At 38.0% G+C, this 15,912-nt stretch overlaps 1 protein-coding gene across 6 annotated transcripts in view; it reads left to right on the top strand.

Annotated features, from left to right (window-relative positions):
• EPB41L2 (erythrocyte membrane protein band 4.1 like 2) overlaps positions 1–15,912 on the top strand; it is a 182,023-nt gene that overhangs the window by 112,850 nt on the left and 53,261 nt on the right. For all 6 annotated transcript variants that reach the window (XM_081141173.1, XM_081141172.1, XM_081141171.1 and 3 more), the window contains exons 5-6: positions 8,730–8,772; positions 12,778–12,853. In XM_081141173.1, coding sequence (XP_080997299.1) covers positions 8,730–8,772; positions 12,778–12,853 — 119 coding nt within the window. The remainder of the gene's footprint in view (positions 1–8,729; positions 8,773–12,777; positions 12,854–15,912) is intronic.

Here is a 15,912-nt window from a genome sequence, read left to right as displayed (position 1 = left end):
CACTAAGTAGGAGCCTAAGAGTTCTATAATGATAAATGCTAATTCCAGGGAACTTCAGGGCTTTTCAGTTGCATAGGTAAATTAAAGAGAGAAAAATTAACCAGTTCTGACAATTCGCCAGACTTAACCTGTGGACGTCTTAGTTAGTTCAGGCTTTTCTAACAAAGTACCTGATGGCTTATAAAGAACAGACATGTATTTCTCATAGCTCAGGAGGCTGGGAAGTTGAAGATCAGTGTGCTGGCAGATTCGGCATCTGCTGAGGACCTACTTCCTGGTTCATATAGTGCCTTCTTGTTGTGTCCACAAATGGTAGATGGGACCGGATGTTCTTTGAAGCCTCCTTTATATAATCCCATTCATGAGAGTTCTACCTTCATGACCTAGTAAACCCCAAAGGGCCGACCTCCAAAACTCTCACATTGGGGATTAGGTTTCAACATATGAATTTGTTAACACAGAACAAATAAAGTGCAATGTTAACATAGGTTAGCATATGTACTAATGGTTAACCAGAGGTACAAACAATCAACCCTTAGCACTTTCCTCATTGTTAAGAAAGGATTTTCTCTTCTATGTCACTTTCTGAATCTTAGGACTTAAGTCTGGTGAAGCTAGTGGGTATAGAAGAGTAAAAGTTTTGTCCAAGGTTGCACTCTAAAGTGAAGCCCTTTAAAGTTTGTTAGATGGTGGTTGTGGACAGATGCACTGTGATCATTCTGTCTGAGGATGTCCAGAGCACTTGGTCACAGTGAAAGGAGTTCCTTTCTAATATCTAACATTCATATCACCATCAACAGAACAGTTAATAGATGAATATAGGCTGTAAGTTTTATTTATCCACATGGCATCATTGTTTGTATTTAAATGTCCCGGCAATGAAATACAGGATATAAGGGCAATAATTACAAATGCATTAAAATTTCTTAACTTGCTTAGTTTTAAATCCTTGATACCTAATTTGTGGTTTAATTCCACATTTAAAGTAAAGACAGTTAAATTGCATGCCTGCCTGCTGAATAGTATGTGGGTATTCTTATTAGAACTCTTTAGAATACTTTTCTCAGAAGTCATGACATTAGACATTTAACTAAATAAACTAGGCACTCTTTTTAGACTTTAAATTATAAGGTGGTCTTCATAACATTTCCAATCGTGCCCTTCTATTGGCCCTCAAAGCTGCAGTAGAGAGAGTGATGGGAATTTGGCTGTTATCCACTCTTTTGAAGCGGGCCCCTACCAGATACTGAATCTGCCAGCATCCAGAGAGGTAGACTACTGAAAACAAGTAAGTGGATTGCTGCTGACAGTCCCATGGAGATTGGAGATCATACAATTGTGATGGCAAAATAACATATTGGTGTGTATTTTTCTCTAGTTGCCATCTGAAATTTGGGTATGAGAGTGGAGAAATGGAATATTAAAGGGGTTCCCAGTTGGCTCTGTTCATGCTGGTTATGGTAAGAGGACAACAGATTTAGAAAACTGGAGGTGCTGGTGAGATAGTAATCAAGCTGATTAATCAGAGGATCACCGGAAGGAACATAACTGAAGCGAAAGTGGGCTGACAGGCTGGGAGAAATGGCTAGGGTCAAGGCACAAAAGTCCAAAGAAGTTAAAGAGTAGGTACAGTGGAAATAAATGGGTAGAAAACTAAAAGGAGATGGGATAATCGCATTGCACCTGAGGATGGGATGATGAAGTCTAATGAAGTGGAGAGCTCTGTGTGGTAACAAGACCAAATGAAAAGGGATGGCTGAAGTGTAGGAGAGGTTAAGGTCAGTAAGGCAGAGAATATTAAGATAAGGTTTAGTTTGGAGGGGTTCCCCATAGCATTCTCATTAACGAAAAAATGCTAAATAAGGATTTCAAAATTCCTTATTTACTTTGGAGTTTCTCATAAAATGCTAGAGGAAAATGCTCACACATTTAGGCATGCACATTGTTATCTAGGCTTTAACTATAGAGCATTGGGAGAATAAACAATGGGATGTCCTTTCCGAAATACTCACTTTTTAGAAAATGAATGTACAAATATAATTGGCAATAAATTTAATTATCCATATGTAACCTGTTTGTTTTTATAACTTTTGTATTGTATAATTTTTTTATTCCTTCTTTCTTGTGGAGACAAAATTCAGTCCTTAAGACATCTCGGCAAAAGAACTCTTATTTTTCAAACCTAGATTTATATTTTGTCCTATTTTTTCCACAGAAAATTATTACCATTGGACCAACTCAGGTTACTTAATCAGTCCTATTTTGTTTAAAGGTCATGCAGTTTCAACAATAGGATACTGTAGGATGTAGAAATTTAAACTGCTTTCTTTTTTATGCTGAATTTTATCTGTATTTCTAAAAGTTTCAGTTACTTACCATTTTACCTTTTTATAAAGTAAAGGTGAGGGTAAAGCCATGGTTATTTGTGTGTAAAGTTTCCATGGAGAGAAAAATCTAAATTTACTTTCGATTTTAGTACTGTATTGTGTGTCTCATGGTTGAGACCTTCAGTTGGAAGCCTTTCAATTGACTTTGAGTGTTATGAAAGTCTATCATTATCAGTCTATCATTGCTAGGACTTTTTCATGTCGAGAACTTTTGTGTAAACTTTACCATGAAAAATGTCATTAAAAATATGTGGAATCAAGCACATTGTTACTCTTTTATATATGAAATTCCAAGCCCATGAAGCTCTCGTATTCATGTCTATATGAAACTATCATTTAGAAATTTGAATTTTCTTCAAAGGGGAAAAATATTGTCTTGAATTTTTGCTGTTCATTAGGTTTGGCATCTGGCCCCCCCTTGGATTTCATCATTTTACTTCAAGCCATATTGAAAGAGGAGTTTATTTAGAAGCGTAGTTGATATTCACAGCTAACTTTATGAAAATTGATAGCCAGGCCATTTCCCCCCAGAAACTAGAACTAAAAATAAAATATTAACCTTTTTTGTCATCTGTAAACTATTCTTTAATAAAATTCTACATTCAATCCAGTTATACCTTATAACACCACAGAAGGAAGTTGAATCATGTTCTCCCAGATGCATAGTGAATGATTCACTGCGATATAGAAAGCCTGTAACTTTTCTGCTTACCACCAGTATTATGGTAGTGTCCTATTAGACCTAATTTAGGCAAAGGTATATTAAAGGGGATCTGCTTTAGTGCTATAAATTCTTAAGGGAAAATGCAGATTTTAGACAAAATTACTCTTACACTTTTAACATTTATTAATACAGTGTGAGTTGGGTTAAATTTAATTTCTCTCATTGAGCCAAATTGACAAGCACCAAAAGTGAGTGAGGAAGGCATGGCCAGGCATTTTGAAAAACTTCTAACTCTGGGATCTTAGCATCCAGCCTGAAGGGGTAGGTGGTTCCTTGAGTTGTTATCTGGGTCTAGTATGGTGAGTGGCCCTGACAAGCAGCTGCACACTCACACTGCTAATGGGATGCTGATAGGGAGGAGTTCAAAGGAACACTTAGATGTGGGAACTGGAAGCAGTGACATGCTAGGGTTTCTGCAAGAAGCTGTCAACAGTCAGAATATTTAGCCAGTGAAGGCTGGGCATTGCATCTACCTGACAAGCCAGGTAAAGGACTTGAAAAATGTCTCTCTATATTTGACTTTCAGGAGAAGACAGTAATTTCTACATAAAAAGAAACCTAGGGCTGTCCTACTCAAAGGGTAGTCCAGAAGCCAGCGGCATTGGCACTGCCTAGAAACTTGTTAGAAATGATGAATTCCAGGTCCTCCCCCTAGACTTACTGGGTTGTAATCTGCTCTTTGACTACATCTTCAGGAGATTCATGTAAACCTTTAAGGTTTGAGAAGCACTGATATAGGGGACAAAATGTTCTTTTGAAGTAGCAGAGAGAATTATAGGGGTTTAGAATGTCACAAAAGCCAAGGGGAGTAGGGGGCCCTAATAACCCAAAGTGGCTCGTGGTTCCAGAACTGTTCCAATGCTCATAGCCAAGTAGGTAGGAATGGGCCATGCCCATTTCATTCTGCATGGAAATTTGGACCATAAGTCTCAGATTTTTTTCCAACACCGGCATCCTATGAATATAAATACAATAATTCATAATAAAGTTTTATATTTTTCTAGATGACTCTTTTATTAGAGGATAATTGAAGGTCATCTGAGAACCAGCATTGAAAATGTTGTAGGGAAATACCACAGTCCGTCAACCAAGACTGTTTCAGCTCAGATTTCTAGCGGATAGAGAATAGGATTAAGGAGCGTCTCTAATTAACTGGCAGAAAGACTTCAGCATAAAAGAAAATAAGTGTACAGCTCTTTGCTTTACTGCTTAGTTAAAAAATTTCTGTAACCTTCTAAAACAGGTTTTTTTTAACCTTTTTTTGTGCTGTGGGTTCCTTTGGCAGTCTGTTAAATCCTATGGTCCACTTCTCAGAACAGTGGTTTAAATGTTTAAAGTACACAGGCCTATAAAGGGAGCCAATAACAAATAACATTCTCAAAATAGTAATTAAAGAGTTTGGGATGAAGTAATCATCAGTATCCTAATCTAATACCTACTGTGATTTTAAAATAATTGATTACCATAAATGGTATTTCAAGATCTGGACTACTGTAATGTGATGTGGAAATATTTTTGATTCCTACGAGTGACAAAGCTAACAGTACTGCTGATATTAACCAGGTTTTCTTCTACATTCCTAATTGACGGTAATGCCAAATTTCAGTTACAGGTTAGTGAAAGCAAGGATGTAAGATCCCCCCCGCCCCGATTCCTAAACTCATGATTTCATGTTCTAAGGTGATTTAATAACCAAGACATTCTGGGAGCACATTTTACTTTTAGTTTGCTTCTGTTGGAAGCCTGTGATAGGATTCCTGGTAACTTTTATTAATTGCTTATTTTACCTGATGTTCATTCAGAAGATGAATATTTATTGAGTTCATACTTTGGATGTGCAGTAGGGATAGGAAGGGGAAGATACCAAGTTGAGCGAATGAATGTCCCTGCTCTTAAGTAGTTGGAATACTTGACTTTTATTTCTAGTAAACCAAAATCAATTTTGTTGAAATCCAGCAAGGATTTAGCTCTTTTTAGTTTTGTATTGTTGATTGTACCTTGAACTTTGGGAAACACAGAAAATTCCTGACTTGCCTGATCATGAATCACCTGGAACTGTCATTTAAAATAAGATTGTCAGGCCCCTGTCCTGGGGAATGTTTCAGTATGTTTCAGGTGGGCAACGGGTAAATCTATCTTTTAAACAGATTTGCCAGGTGGATCCTCATCATCAGGCAATATTTAGAAAAGCTTAGCCAGATAATACTTGAACATGTACATAGAAGCATTGAACTAGTCATACTGGTAATTCTTTTCATGAGAAGGGATTGTGCTGTTTTTGTATTGTCCTCATTTCCAGGAAGAGTCTTCACTACAGTTGGCCAGCTTTGTAGAAAGGGCTGATATTATCAGGTAGTTTTCTCTGAGGAAGAGCATTCTTATTTTTATTTCGTCTGGCCCATGAATGTAGTGATTGTATTTTGTGATCCCAGAGTCTGATTTGTTAACTTTTTGTGGGTAGAGATATTTATATAAATATTAACTTCTTTAATCTGTGTGATACCTCTCCTTTGGAAATATAAAGTCATGTGAAGAAGGGATATGTACCAAAAGATGATACGGTGATTTAATTTTATCATTGCAATAAAACAAAAACAAAAAACCACACCCATCTATTTGGGAAGCATTTGAATGAATGATTGGTAGAAAAGAACTACCTATGAGGTGGATGCTATGATTCTCATCTTACACTCGAGGAAATTGAAGCTTAAAGAAGCCAAGAAATGAGCCCAAGTTCGCATAAGAGTTGGTGGAAAGCCAGAATTTGACTCTTTGTATTTCTGATTCCAAAGTCTATAAATATAGCAGCCAACTCTTTACAAAATGGGAATGATGCATCATAATCTGTCATGATGTGTATGCATTTATGCCATTCACTTTTTCCAACTTTTTGTGTCTGCTGCTTGATCCACCTAGCCTCCTCCTTAAGTGTCAAAACCAAGAAGTTTGTTATTTGTTAAAGAGCTTTATGTCTATTATTTATTTGTAATTGATAATGCAGATAAGTAGATCTGTATTTCTTTTAAAAGTCATATTAAGTAATTTTTGTTTTTTACTTAGGAGTTTTGTTCATAGGCCGTAAAATTATATCCTATGCATGATCTAAGTATTCATTGGAGTTCATGATTTAAATAAAAATAAGTATAATAAAATAATAGAGTCGGTGATCTTTTAAGATGATCACAGCGACGGGGGGGAGGAGGCAAGCAATAAGCAGATGTTAGTCAACAGGTATTGATTTAGTACCTACTGTTTGCCTAAAACTGGCAAGTACTGTGGAGGATACAAATAATATGGTCTCTCCTGGCGCTTGCTAAGTTGTGCTGCGGAGGGAGAAGACCCCCTCGCGCCCCGGTGGGAATGGAGTCACAGTGAGTGAGTGTGCTTAGCAAGGGGAGACCAGATGCGAGAGTGCAAGGGGCCTCTCCTGCTGCTGCGGTTTGACACATTAGTCTTTGATAGGGGTCTGAAATAAAGAGGCCACTTCAGTCTTTTAATACCGTGGCTGGCAATGCTGTGGAAGGTGGCCTGAGAATGACAGCGAGTCTGAATTTGGCTGGCTTGGTGCCTAGAAACTTACCACTCGTAGTCCTGAGTCTACAGAGCTCTGTGACTCTCCCTGTGCACAGAAACTGTCAGGTAACTCATAGAAGGGGTTGGTGCTTAGGTGAGAAGGGAAGGCACCAAATGGCTGGGACACTAGGTTATTCCTGGGATGGGTCATAGAAGATGATGTTGCTTCTATCATCTTCCTCGAACAGAGAGGTTTTTTTTTTGCTTTTCTGTAGCAGGCATCTATACTACGCCACACAATGAAACTGGAGATCTGGAAGGGGCTGTCTAGGTCGTTAAGCCCGGTAGTTTCCCCTCCATGCTCTTCTTTCTCTGTATTAATGTTCTGAGGGATTTTTTTTCTCTTTAGTTCGGCACCAGGTGACTCAGATTCAGTTTTCTTGCTGTAGTTGTTTCCTTGCCTGAAGTGCTGCAACATTGGGTCTTCCTTCGCCTCCCCCATCCTCTCCCCCATCGGGGCTAGAGACTGAAGGGTGTGTTTTTCTCATTTTTGTTCACTTATCATAGCCGGCCATTTGTGAGCCAGCTGTTGTGTGGGACAGCAGCTGCAGGGCAAGGAAGCTGAATGCTAGGCTCTCTTCTAAGAGGATAATTAGAGCTGTTCCTTAACATTGCACTGGAGGTACCATTAGAGGGTTCCACTGACCCTTCACATCGTTGGGCCATGCAGCTGGGACACTAGTAACAGGAAACTAGACCAAACTCTGGTAGTTTTTTATTGAGAGGCTTGAATATAACCAGTGTTAGAACAGGGCCATGCACACCTTACTGCCCTGAGTGCAAGCTGTAACAGGTGTAGTAAACCTACAGGGGCCTGGGCAGCTTTGCTTTCAAAGCATCCTGTTACTATTACTTTATTATTGTATAAGTTAATATCTGTTGTACTAATTCAATATCTTATTGATACAGGAGGCTATTATTTTCTACATAATAAATATTTTAATTGTTTGCTCTATGTATCTGAATAAAATTCTGTTTAAATACAGATGTTACAATTCATTATTTAGGATATTTACAGAATGAATGAAACTTATTATAAAGCCAATTATTTGAATCATTTATTTTATCTCAGAAGAAGTACTTGTTCTCCTGTGTTAATGAAGATAAAGCAAGGTGAACTCTAATGCCACTTGTGGTTAAGGCAGGAGAAGTATAAAAAATAAACAAAAATATGTATAAAAATTGTTTGGATGGGTCTTTTGCTCATAGCTTTGAAAGACAAACGTTTATTGTCCTTAGGTGGCTTGAACTTAGTAGTTCAAGTTTGGCCTTTTTTGCTTTAGGATATTATAATAGTTTCCTAGAATCTTTTTATGTTAACTGTCTCAAAGGGAAGAAGTAAATGGAAAGTGAAGCGGAGTTTTTTATGAATGTGGCTTCCAACTTGGAATGAAGTTTAAACAGGATGTTACACAAAGACCAGGAAGGGAAATTTCTGTTCCAGTCACAGTACTTCGCCGTAGCATTGCATAGTTGCAGGGAAAAACATAGTTGAGGAGGAGGAGGAGTTGGCTTTAGGAGTTGAGATCATTGTGTTTGATTGTGGTATGTACTCTTAACTAGTAGTTTCCAGTTCACATTTTAGCCTTCATGAGCTGGAGCCAGTTATTGAGCTCTCATTTCAGTGTCCACAGGGCCTGTTTCCTGGCAGTTCCATGGAATGAAGACTATGTGTATCTAACCGCTATACCATATACCTGAAACTAATACAATATAATATTGAGTATAAACTATAATTGAAAAATAAAATAAAAAGACTGTATGTAGACATATTATGGCTCATCATTAGGATAGATGTTTGATTTCATATCTCATAGAATGAGGCCCAAGGAATTCACCTTAAAATTGTAATATTTTATTTATAACACATTCAAACACAAATTGATACTTTCCCCAGTGGAATGCTAGTAGGTGGAAGCTGCTTCTAATAGGACTTTATTAAAATATGTTTACATTTAAATAAGTATGTGAAAGGTAAACTGTTCCATTTTGGACTCTGGGAAATTTCTTATGGGTTGATTAACCTCTTTTTTCCTCCCCTGCAGAACTGGCTAGATCCTGCAAAACAAATAAAGAGACAACTGCGAAGTGAGTATCTAAATAATCAGACTTTGAAGTTACTAAGTTAACCTTTACATTCATCTTTAATAAAATTCATAGGAATGTAGCCTAGGATAAAAAGGTAGAGACAGAATGATTAGCCCTATTTTGCATTCATGTCTCATAGGAAGTGAAGGATAGATACCAACGCTGTTTTTCTGGAATCATGACTATTTTGTACAGGCCTAGGGGCTCCTGTATTGGTCCAGAGGTTCTAGACTCACAGCCCTAAGTGTTTTCTCACAGTGTCTACCACTGAAGTATATCTGACCTTTTTCTCTGGAGAAAAGAATGAGAAGCTGCTTTTCTATAACTACTATTTATGTAAATTTTACCCCAGGTAAATCTATTACTATTACTTTGTCTGCTTCATCTTGGAAGCATGTAATTAGTTTAATTAATAAGTATATTTCTGGCCCCAGAGACTTATAGATGTACTGTGTGTAGATGTACTGGAGTGAGGACTGTAGGGGAGAAGTCTTTTCAGACCATTTCTACTCCTCTGTCCCACAGTCCCAGCCACTCAGCGTGCTCTTCGAGTCTGGGTTTGTCATTAGTCCTGCTTGGCCCTTTCTTCCGTTTGTTCTCATTGTAGACCCCAAAGTGACTGTATGTGTCCCATCCTAACTGGCTTCAACTCCTTCTGTGGGTTCTGCCTCTGCAGGTTGTCTTGCCTGCGGCTGGCTTTGTGATATCTGTGCCAAGACCCCTCTCACAGGGGATCTGGACGCTTAATTTACTGCAGGGTCTGTGAATGACTGAAGCAGGAAAGTTAGGGAGCCTCTAGCAGCTGGGGTTTTTAGACAGGAGAAGGAAATTCTTACCAGCCCTCTGGGCCTGTGGGCCCGAGCTGTCTGGGGTGAGACCGTTTCCCTGAGCCCAGCTGCAGGATACCCTTCACTTCCCTGCTTACGATTCCCAGCATCAAACACTGGAGCAAATCTGTATGTTGTCTTCTGTCCCTTTCTGTCTGCCTTTAGTCTCACTTCATGAGATGAAAACCAGATTTGGGTTTCTTCACTACTTACCTTTCTCTCACAAATTATTAGTCTTTTTTGGGTAGTTTTTCTGTCATTTCTTTCTTTTCTGCTTTCCTTTTTTATACTCAGCATCTATTTACCTATCTATCTCCATATATCAATGTCTTATTTTTTCTACCTCCTCTCCTTATAGACTCGTCTTTCTTTTATTTATATATTTGATTAGAATGACCTTTCTGATTTGCCCAGGGCCAAGGAACTGAGAAGTTCTCAGGATGTGGGACTTTCACTGCTAAAACTGGAACAGTCCTGGGCAAACTGGATGCTTGGTCACCCTGTCTTTTGACTGTTATCCCAGCTTCCCAGCGTTTCCTCCCTCCATCCCTCCATCCCTCCATCCCTCCTCCCCTCCTCTTCCCCCCCCCCCCCATTTATTATCTTGGTGTTTCATCTGTGCATGTTTGCTTCAGGATGGAAAAGGGGGAATAAAGAAAAGGAGTAAATTAGGCACAGAGACGTTGTGCTGATATTATTGAAGGAACTGCACAAGAAACTGGAGCTTTTTCCTCTGTCCCTTCTGCAGTTATTACGCGCTCTACAAAGTGCATGACTCCAGAAAGGCGCAGATGCTTGTTTCTTTCCCTTTCTCTGAAACCAGACCTGCCAACTGACCCCAGCAGGAGAGAACAGGATAACCTCTGAAACATGATTGATGTTCCACTGAGTTGTTTCCTATGGTTTTGTTTTGGCTTTTGTTTGATTATTTTTGTGTGCCGCTCATTTCAGAGTCAGAGATTTTCTAACTTTTGGGAGGCAAGACTTGCTGATATGAATCATGGTCCTATGTTTTAATTATTTGTGAAGTTTTTTTAGAGTTATTTCAGGACTTTTGCCTTTGTGGTTTGGCAAGAGGAATAATAGTAACAAATAGGACTTGACTCTTTCAGACTATTGGAGCTGCTTCTCTAAGTGGAGTCCTGTACTGTCCCCAGTGTGAAAGCAGGCTGAGGAAATGAAGTTTCGCTGTTGTATTTTACCTTTATTTCTTTCTGCTGGTGTTAAAGTGGACGAAAGATCTGCTTGTTCTGTCTTAGCCCAGCCTCTGCTAGGATTTTTGTTATTCAGTTAATTGGCCATTAGCAAAGGTAAAAATTAATCTTTTTTGAGTTACTTTTGACAACTGACAACCTGTTGGTTCCTATGTAAAATGTGCCTTAAAATCTTTATGTTTCAAATGTACACATATAAGACTATGTGGATTTAGAAGGCTATCTATCTAAGTCTTGCTTATGATTAATATATAAACAGTTCATAGCTAGATTGACTCGATATATAGCTAGGTAAAAATTAGGATAACAATATTATGTAATTAAATGAAAAGTTTAGTATTATCGGTGCATTTTACCAATGTTAGATTTGGAAATAGATCCTAAAATATGTGTTCCATTAGAAACTTATCCCTGTAGTCCTGTCTAGACAAGCATGTGCTAGTTTTAGTCCCTAGAAAACAAATGAATAAGATCCATTAAGAACGGATCGTTCTGTGATGCCTTTGCTTAATTATGGGTTAGTAGTTGAAAAAATACTTGTGCATCACGGCCAGCCTGGTGCTGCAGGCCAAGAAACACTTGTCTGTCCATAGTTGGGCAAGTCCTGTATCCCTTTGTGATGTTTTTAATGTGTAAAGCAAAACTGAACTCTGCTTCTTAAACTCAACAAGATCGACTTTATTCGTAGAATAATGATGTTTTGAACCAAAATCCAGCAAAAGTGCCGTGTGTGTTCACAGTGGCCACTCAGTAGCTGTCTTTTGACTTTTGAGTAGAAGTTAGTGAGCTGATGGTGAGAAAAGCACAAAATGACACTCTGGACAAGGGAGTGGCACTCAGGACATTTCCTCCACGGGCCTGACCATGAAAGCAGTCGTGCCGCCTTCAAATATGCATGACGTGAAATAACACGCGCTTTTTTTCACTTGGAAATACTATGAACATTGAGCACAGCTCTAAATGAGGAATGAGGAATGAGGAAATAATGCTTTCCCTCTCCCCAGAGTTGTGTGTTTTTCGTTTGTTTTGAAAGCCATCCAAAACATGCTACATTGAACAGTTAAATGTGGATGTGCGAATAGATGTGCATCTTTTAATGTCATTTATGGCAAGGTGGTTCGATATTTTCATTCTTTTTGACACAATACAGCAAAGTATATGTTACATGTGAGTGGACTTTAGAAAACCTGTGAGTCCGGCCGGGCGTGGCTTAGCAGTTGAGCATTGACCTAGGAGCCAGGCGATCGGGGTTCGATTCCCGGTCAGGGCACATGCCCGGGTTGTGGGCACGATCCCCGGTCAGGACGTGCAGGAGGTGGCCAATCAATGACTCTCTCATTGATGTTTCTACCTCTCTCTCTCCCTCTCCTTTCCTCTCTCTGAAATCAATGAAATATATTAAAAAAAACCAAAACACCCTGGGAAATAATTTTGTCTTAAAGAATTTACCACTCCTTTCTTTGGGATTTATTTTAACACTACCTTTAAATAACCCATTAATAATTTCCTGAATAGCTGTAGTGGTCACTAGATCACTATCCTTCTTTCCCCAGTAGTGTAGAAATCCTGAAATGCTTTTTTCTTTAAAAAGGGGTGGAGAATATTTGGCATCTAGGGATTCTGTGGTTAAAACAAATCTCATCTCAGAACTATTCCATGGAGGTTATATTAAAATGTTTGCATAATAGATCACCATGCAAAACATTCATTTGTTGAGGTACCAATAAACGTATAAAATATTTGATCCTATTATTCTTTAATGGTGGGATATTTATGTAAATGATTTTTATTTTTTATTTCATTTCTGTTTTATAAATGATGTTTTCTTTAAAAAATGAAATTCTCTAAACTGATTTAATACAGGGACTAGTCTATAGGGTTCGAATGTAGACCTTTAAATTTTTGTCAAAATCAGTGGTCCTTCTGTTGGTTGGATAGATAACCATGATATTTATTAATTACAGATCTCCCCTGGCTGTTCACTTTTAATGTGAAGTTCTATCCTCCTGATCCTTCTCAGTTGACTGAGGATATCACCAGGTACTTTATATTTACATCAAAAATGAACCTTTACTTATAGCTCATTTATTTCTTTGCCCTGGGCTAATGATGGTAATTTCATTATTCAAATGAAAACATTTTTTCTTAAGTTGAGTTTTAGAAGTGTCTTTGGAAGCAGATGTTCCAAAATAGTTTGAAATGTTGCCAGTTTCAAAAATTTATTTACTTTAATTTACCCATTTACATTTGAGTAATGGAATATTTAAAAAATATATTGCCAGCAACTGTGTGTCCTATGTTATACTTTCAAAAATCTTTCAATATTTAATATTTCAGATTTTAATGCTCATTTCATCTCCAAGATTCTCTGGGATATACAAACATATGCTTAAATTGCAATTAAAAGATTCGGTTTAGGAGCAAGAGAGCATTTCCTGATTCTGAGAGCGACTATTTGAATAGTAACCAAGGAACATTCTATATCTACCAGTGCCTTCATATTTTAGCCCTATTAAATTGGGTACCAGTGCTAGGACTTCTTAGCTTTGGTAAGAGTAAGTCAGTCGCTTTTGGTAAGATTTGCATATTTTTAAAAGATTATTTACATGGTCAAAGAAAAGTGTGATATACACACACACACACTTTTAGAAAACTAGAGGGTCTTGTTGGAAGGCTCTACTTCTGATTTCTGTGGTTGCTGTGTCTTGATGCTTTCTGCTATGCCAGTACGATCAGATATCAAGTTGCATATGCATGCTTAAAAGAGTGCGTGATATGCATGTGAAGTGGGAATTATGGAGATTTATTTCCTGGATTGGATAAATGACAGTGTTTTTTTTTCCCCTTTGGTACTCGTTGAATAGGGATGTACTGGTACTAATTAAGTTGTGACTGAATTAGCTTCAGCTAGTAAATAATAAATAGTAGCTTTTGTAACTGCACAGTGAGCTGCTTGGAGCTTAAAACTTGACATGTTTGCAAGAGTAAGCTGCAGAGCCTCACTGCAGGAGTACCTTTAAACAGTACAAGTAGCTGGGGCTTTGTGACCCAACACCTCTGCACATACACTCCTCCTTGCAGTACTTTTGTGTGGGGGATGATAATCCTTTGGTGATTGCAACTTACAACATCAGTAAGGGCTTTGGTTTTCCTTTCAAATGGGGCTTTAACAGTCTCCCACTGTGTAGTGGGAGGAATGATAAAGTCTAGTGAGCTAACTAACAGTCTTGGCAGTGCAGCCTGAGACCAGCCACCTGCCTGTATGTGTAACCTGGTAGCCTGCTTGTCATGATTGAGATTTTCACCACCACTTGAGTAACATTTAGAAGGTAGGGTAGGCTTTTGAGGAGGGCAAGAGCACTGTTCAGAATAATTTTTAAAGAATGCTCTTCCCTGCAGTGTAAATTTCCCAAGTTGGGAAATTTAAGGAGCTGTTACAATTTTTGTTTGAAGCTTTTTGGACTTTAGACTTAAGCTTTGAAAACAGAGGAAAGGACCAATGTGAAAAGTACAGACAATAGTATAAAAGGAAGCAACAGGATTTTAGTAATAGATGGAATCTTTGTGGTTAGGTTAAAACTGTCCTAAAATGTAGAGAACTAGCACTATTCTTGATTAGTCTTAGAGAATTTGAGGATAATTTGAATCATTGGGGGAGAAATGGGGAACATCTGTAATAGTGTCAACAATAAAAATGAATTAAAAAAAATAAAATAATTACAGTGATACACTGTTCTTGGAGTCAAGGAAACATATAATCCTACTTAGAGAGCTCCTGCAATGCATAAAAACACTCAGACTGTAGTGATAGTGAGACAACTTTCATTTTCAGAAAATGATTTGAGCACTTGCCACATGGCAAGTACTTTGCCAGCTATGGGATTATGATGATCATCAACAGAGTCCCTGCCCGGCCTGACAGATTTGTACGGTAATCCAGGTTTAAAGGAACTATGTGATGGCTGAGAGCATGTGCCAGTGGTGCTCTCTGACCCAACAGCAGTGGGCCTGGATGAGAGGCAGTACGCCTCTTTGAACGTCTTGGGTAGAGGACAGAGGAGAACGGGACAGTGAAAGCCATGTGAGGCAGAAGTTTCCACAGGAAGAAGGTGGCCAGTAGGAATGACAATCACAAATCTTCAAAAATGAGGGCACTGCCATTTAGTTTGGAGCAGTCATTGGTAACCTTAGCAAAATTGGTTAAATTTGAGCAATCAGGTTTTAACATGTCACCAAAAGGAATTTTATAGGGAGCCAAAAAAAATCCTCATAGAATATAAATGTTTCTACATGTTATTTAGTAAAAAACAGAATCTTTTATTTCTGTGTAAGCTGCTTGGGACATTGAATAATAATTATTATAATTAATAATGGTAACTTTATTATGATTATGGGTACCAAATATCTATTCCTAGGATACCATGCCATGTGTTTTATTTATATTTAATTTTTTACCCTCATCTTCAAAGGGCAGTAGACTCTTTCCCATTTTACAGGTGGTGAATTAATTCGCCTTAGACAAGTAAATTATCTTGCTCAAAGTCACATACTGTCAGTTTTGTTTGGCTTTGAAGTCCATGCTTTTTCTACAACAGACTAAACTAGCTGTCTCTTTAGATGGAGTAAATGGGCAAATAAGGGCTTCAGAATAGAGACTAACGTATAATTGTTATTAAAGGCATCTCAGGAATATAAGAAATTAGTATGAAAAGGGTAGAGAGGCTAAAGGGTGGGAAGACTAGCTTTTCTTGCTAATGCTTAAGAGCTACAGCTATTTTAAAAATTTTATTAATTTTTACAACCTTTGAGGTGATGCTAATTTAATTAGTTTTAAATCCAAGAGGACAGTCTAAGTGATAGAAATTTTCACCTTCAGTCGTAAAACTCTTTCTTGTAATAGTCATAGTCATAAAACACTATTACTGGACTAGAAGTTCAGAGTTTCCATTTTATTGCTTTGCTCTCTAGACTCAGTTTCCTTATATAAGCCATAAGGTCGGGAGTCCAAGGAGAGAGGTAGGCTTCTTACTAGAGAATTTTGTGGAGCGGGATATGAAGAGTGCCTGCATTGTATATTTGTTTTCAAAAGGAATATAGAA

The sequence above is a fragment of the Miniopterus schreibersii genome (assembly GCF_964146895.1).
Source record: "Miniopterus schreibersii genome assembly, chromosome: 6".
Lineage (NCBI taxonomy): Eukaryota > Metazoa > Chordata > Mammalia > Chiroptera > Miniopteridae > Miniopterus > Miniopterus schreibersii.
Note: the sequence above shows the minus strand (reverse complement) of the source record. Positions and strands in the feature narration are given on the sequence as shown.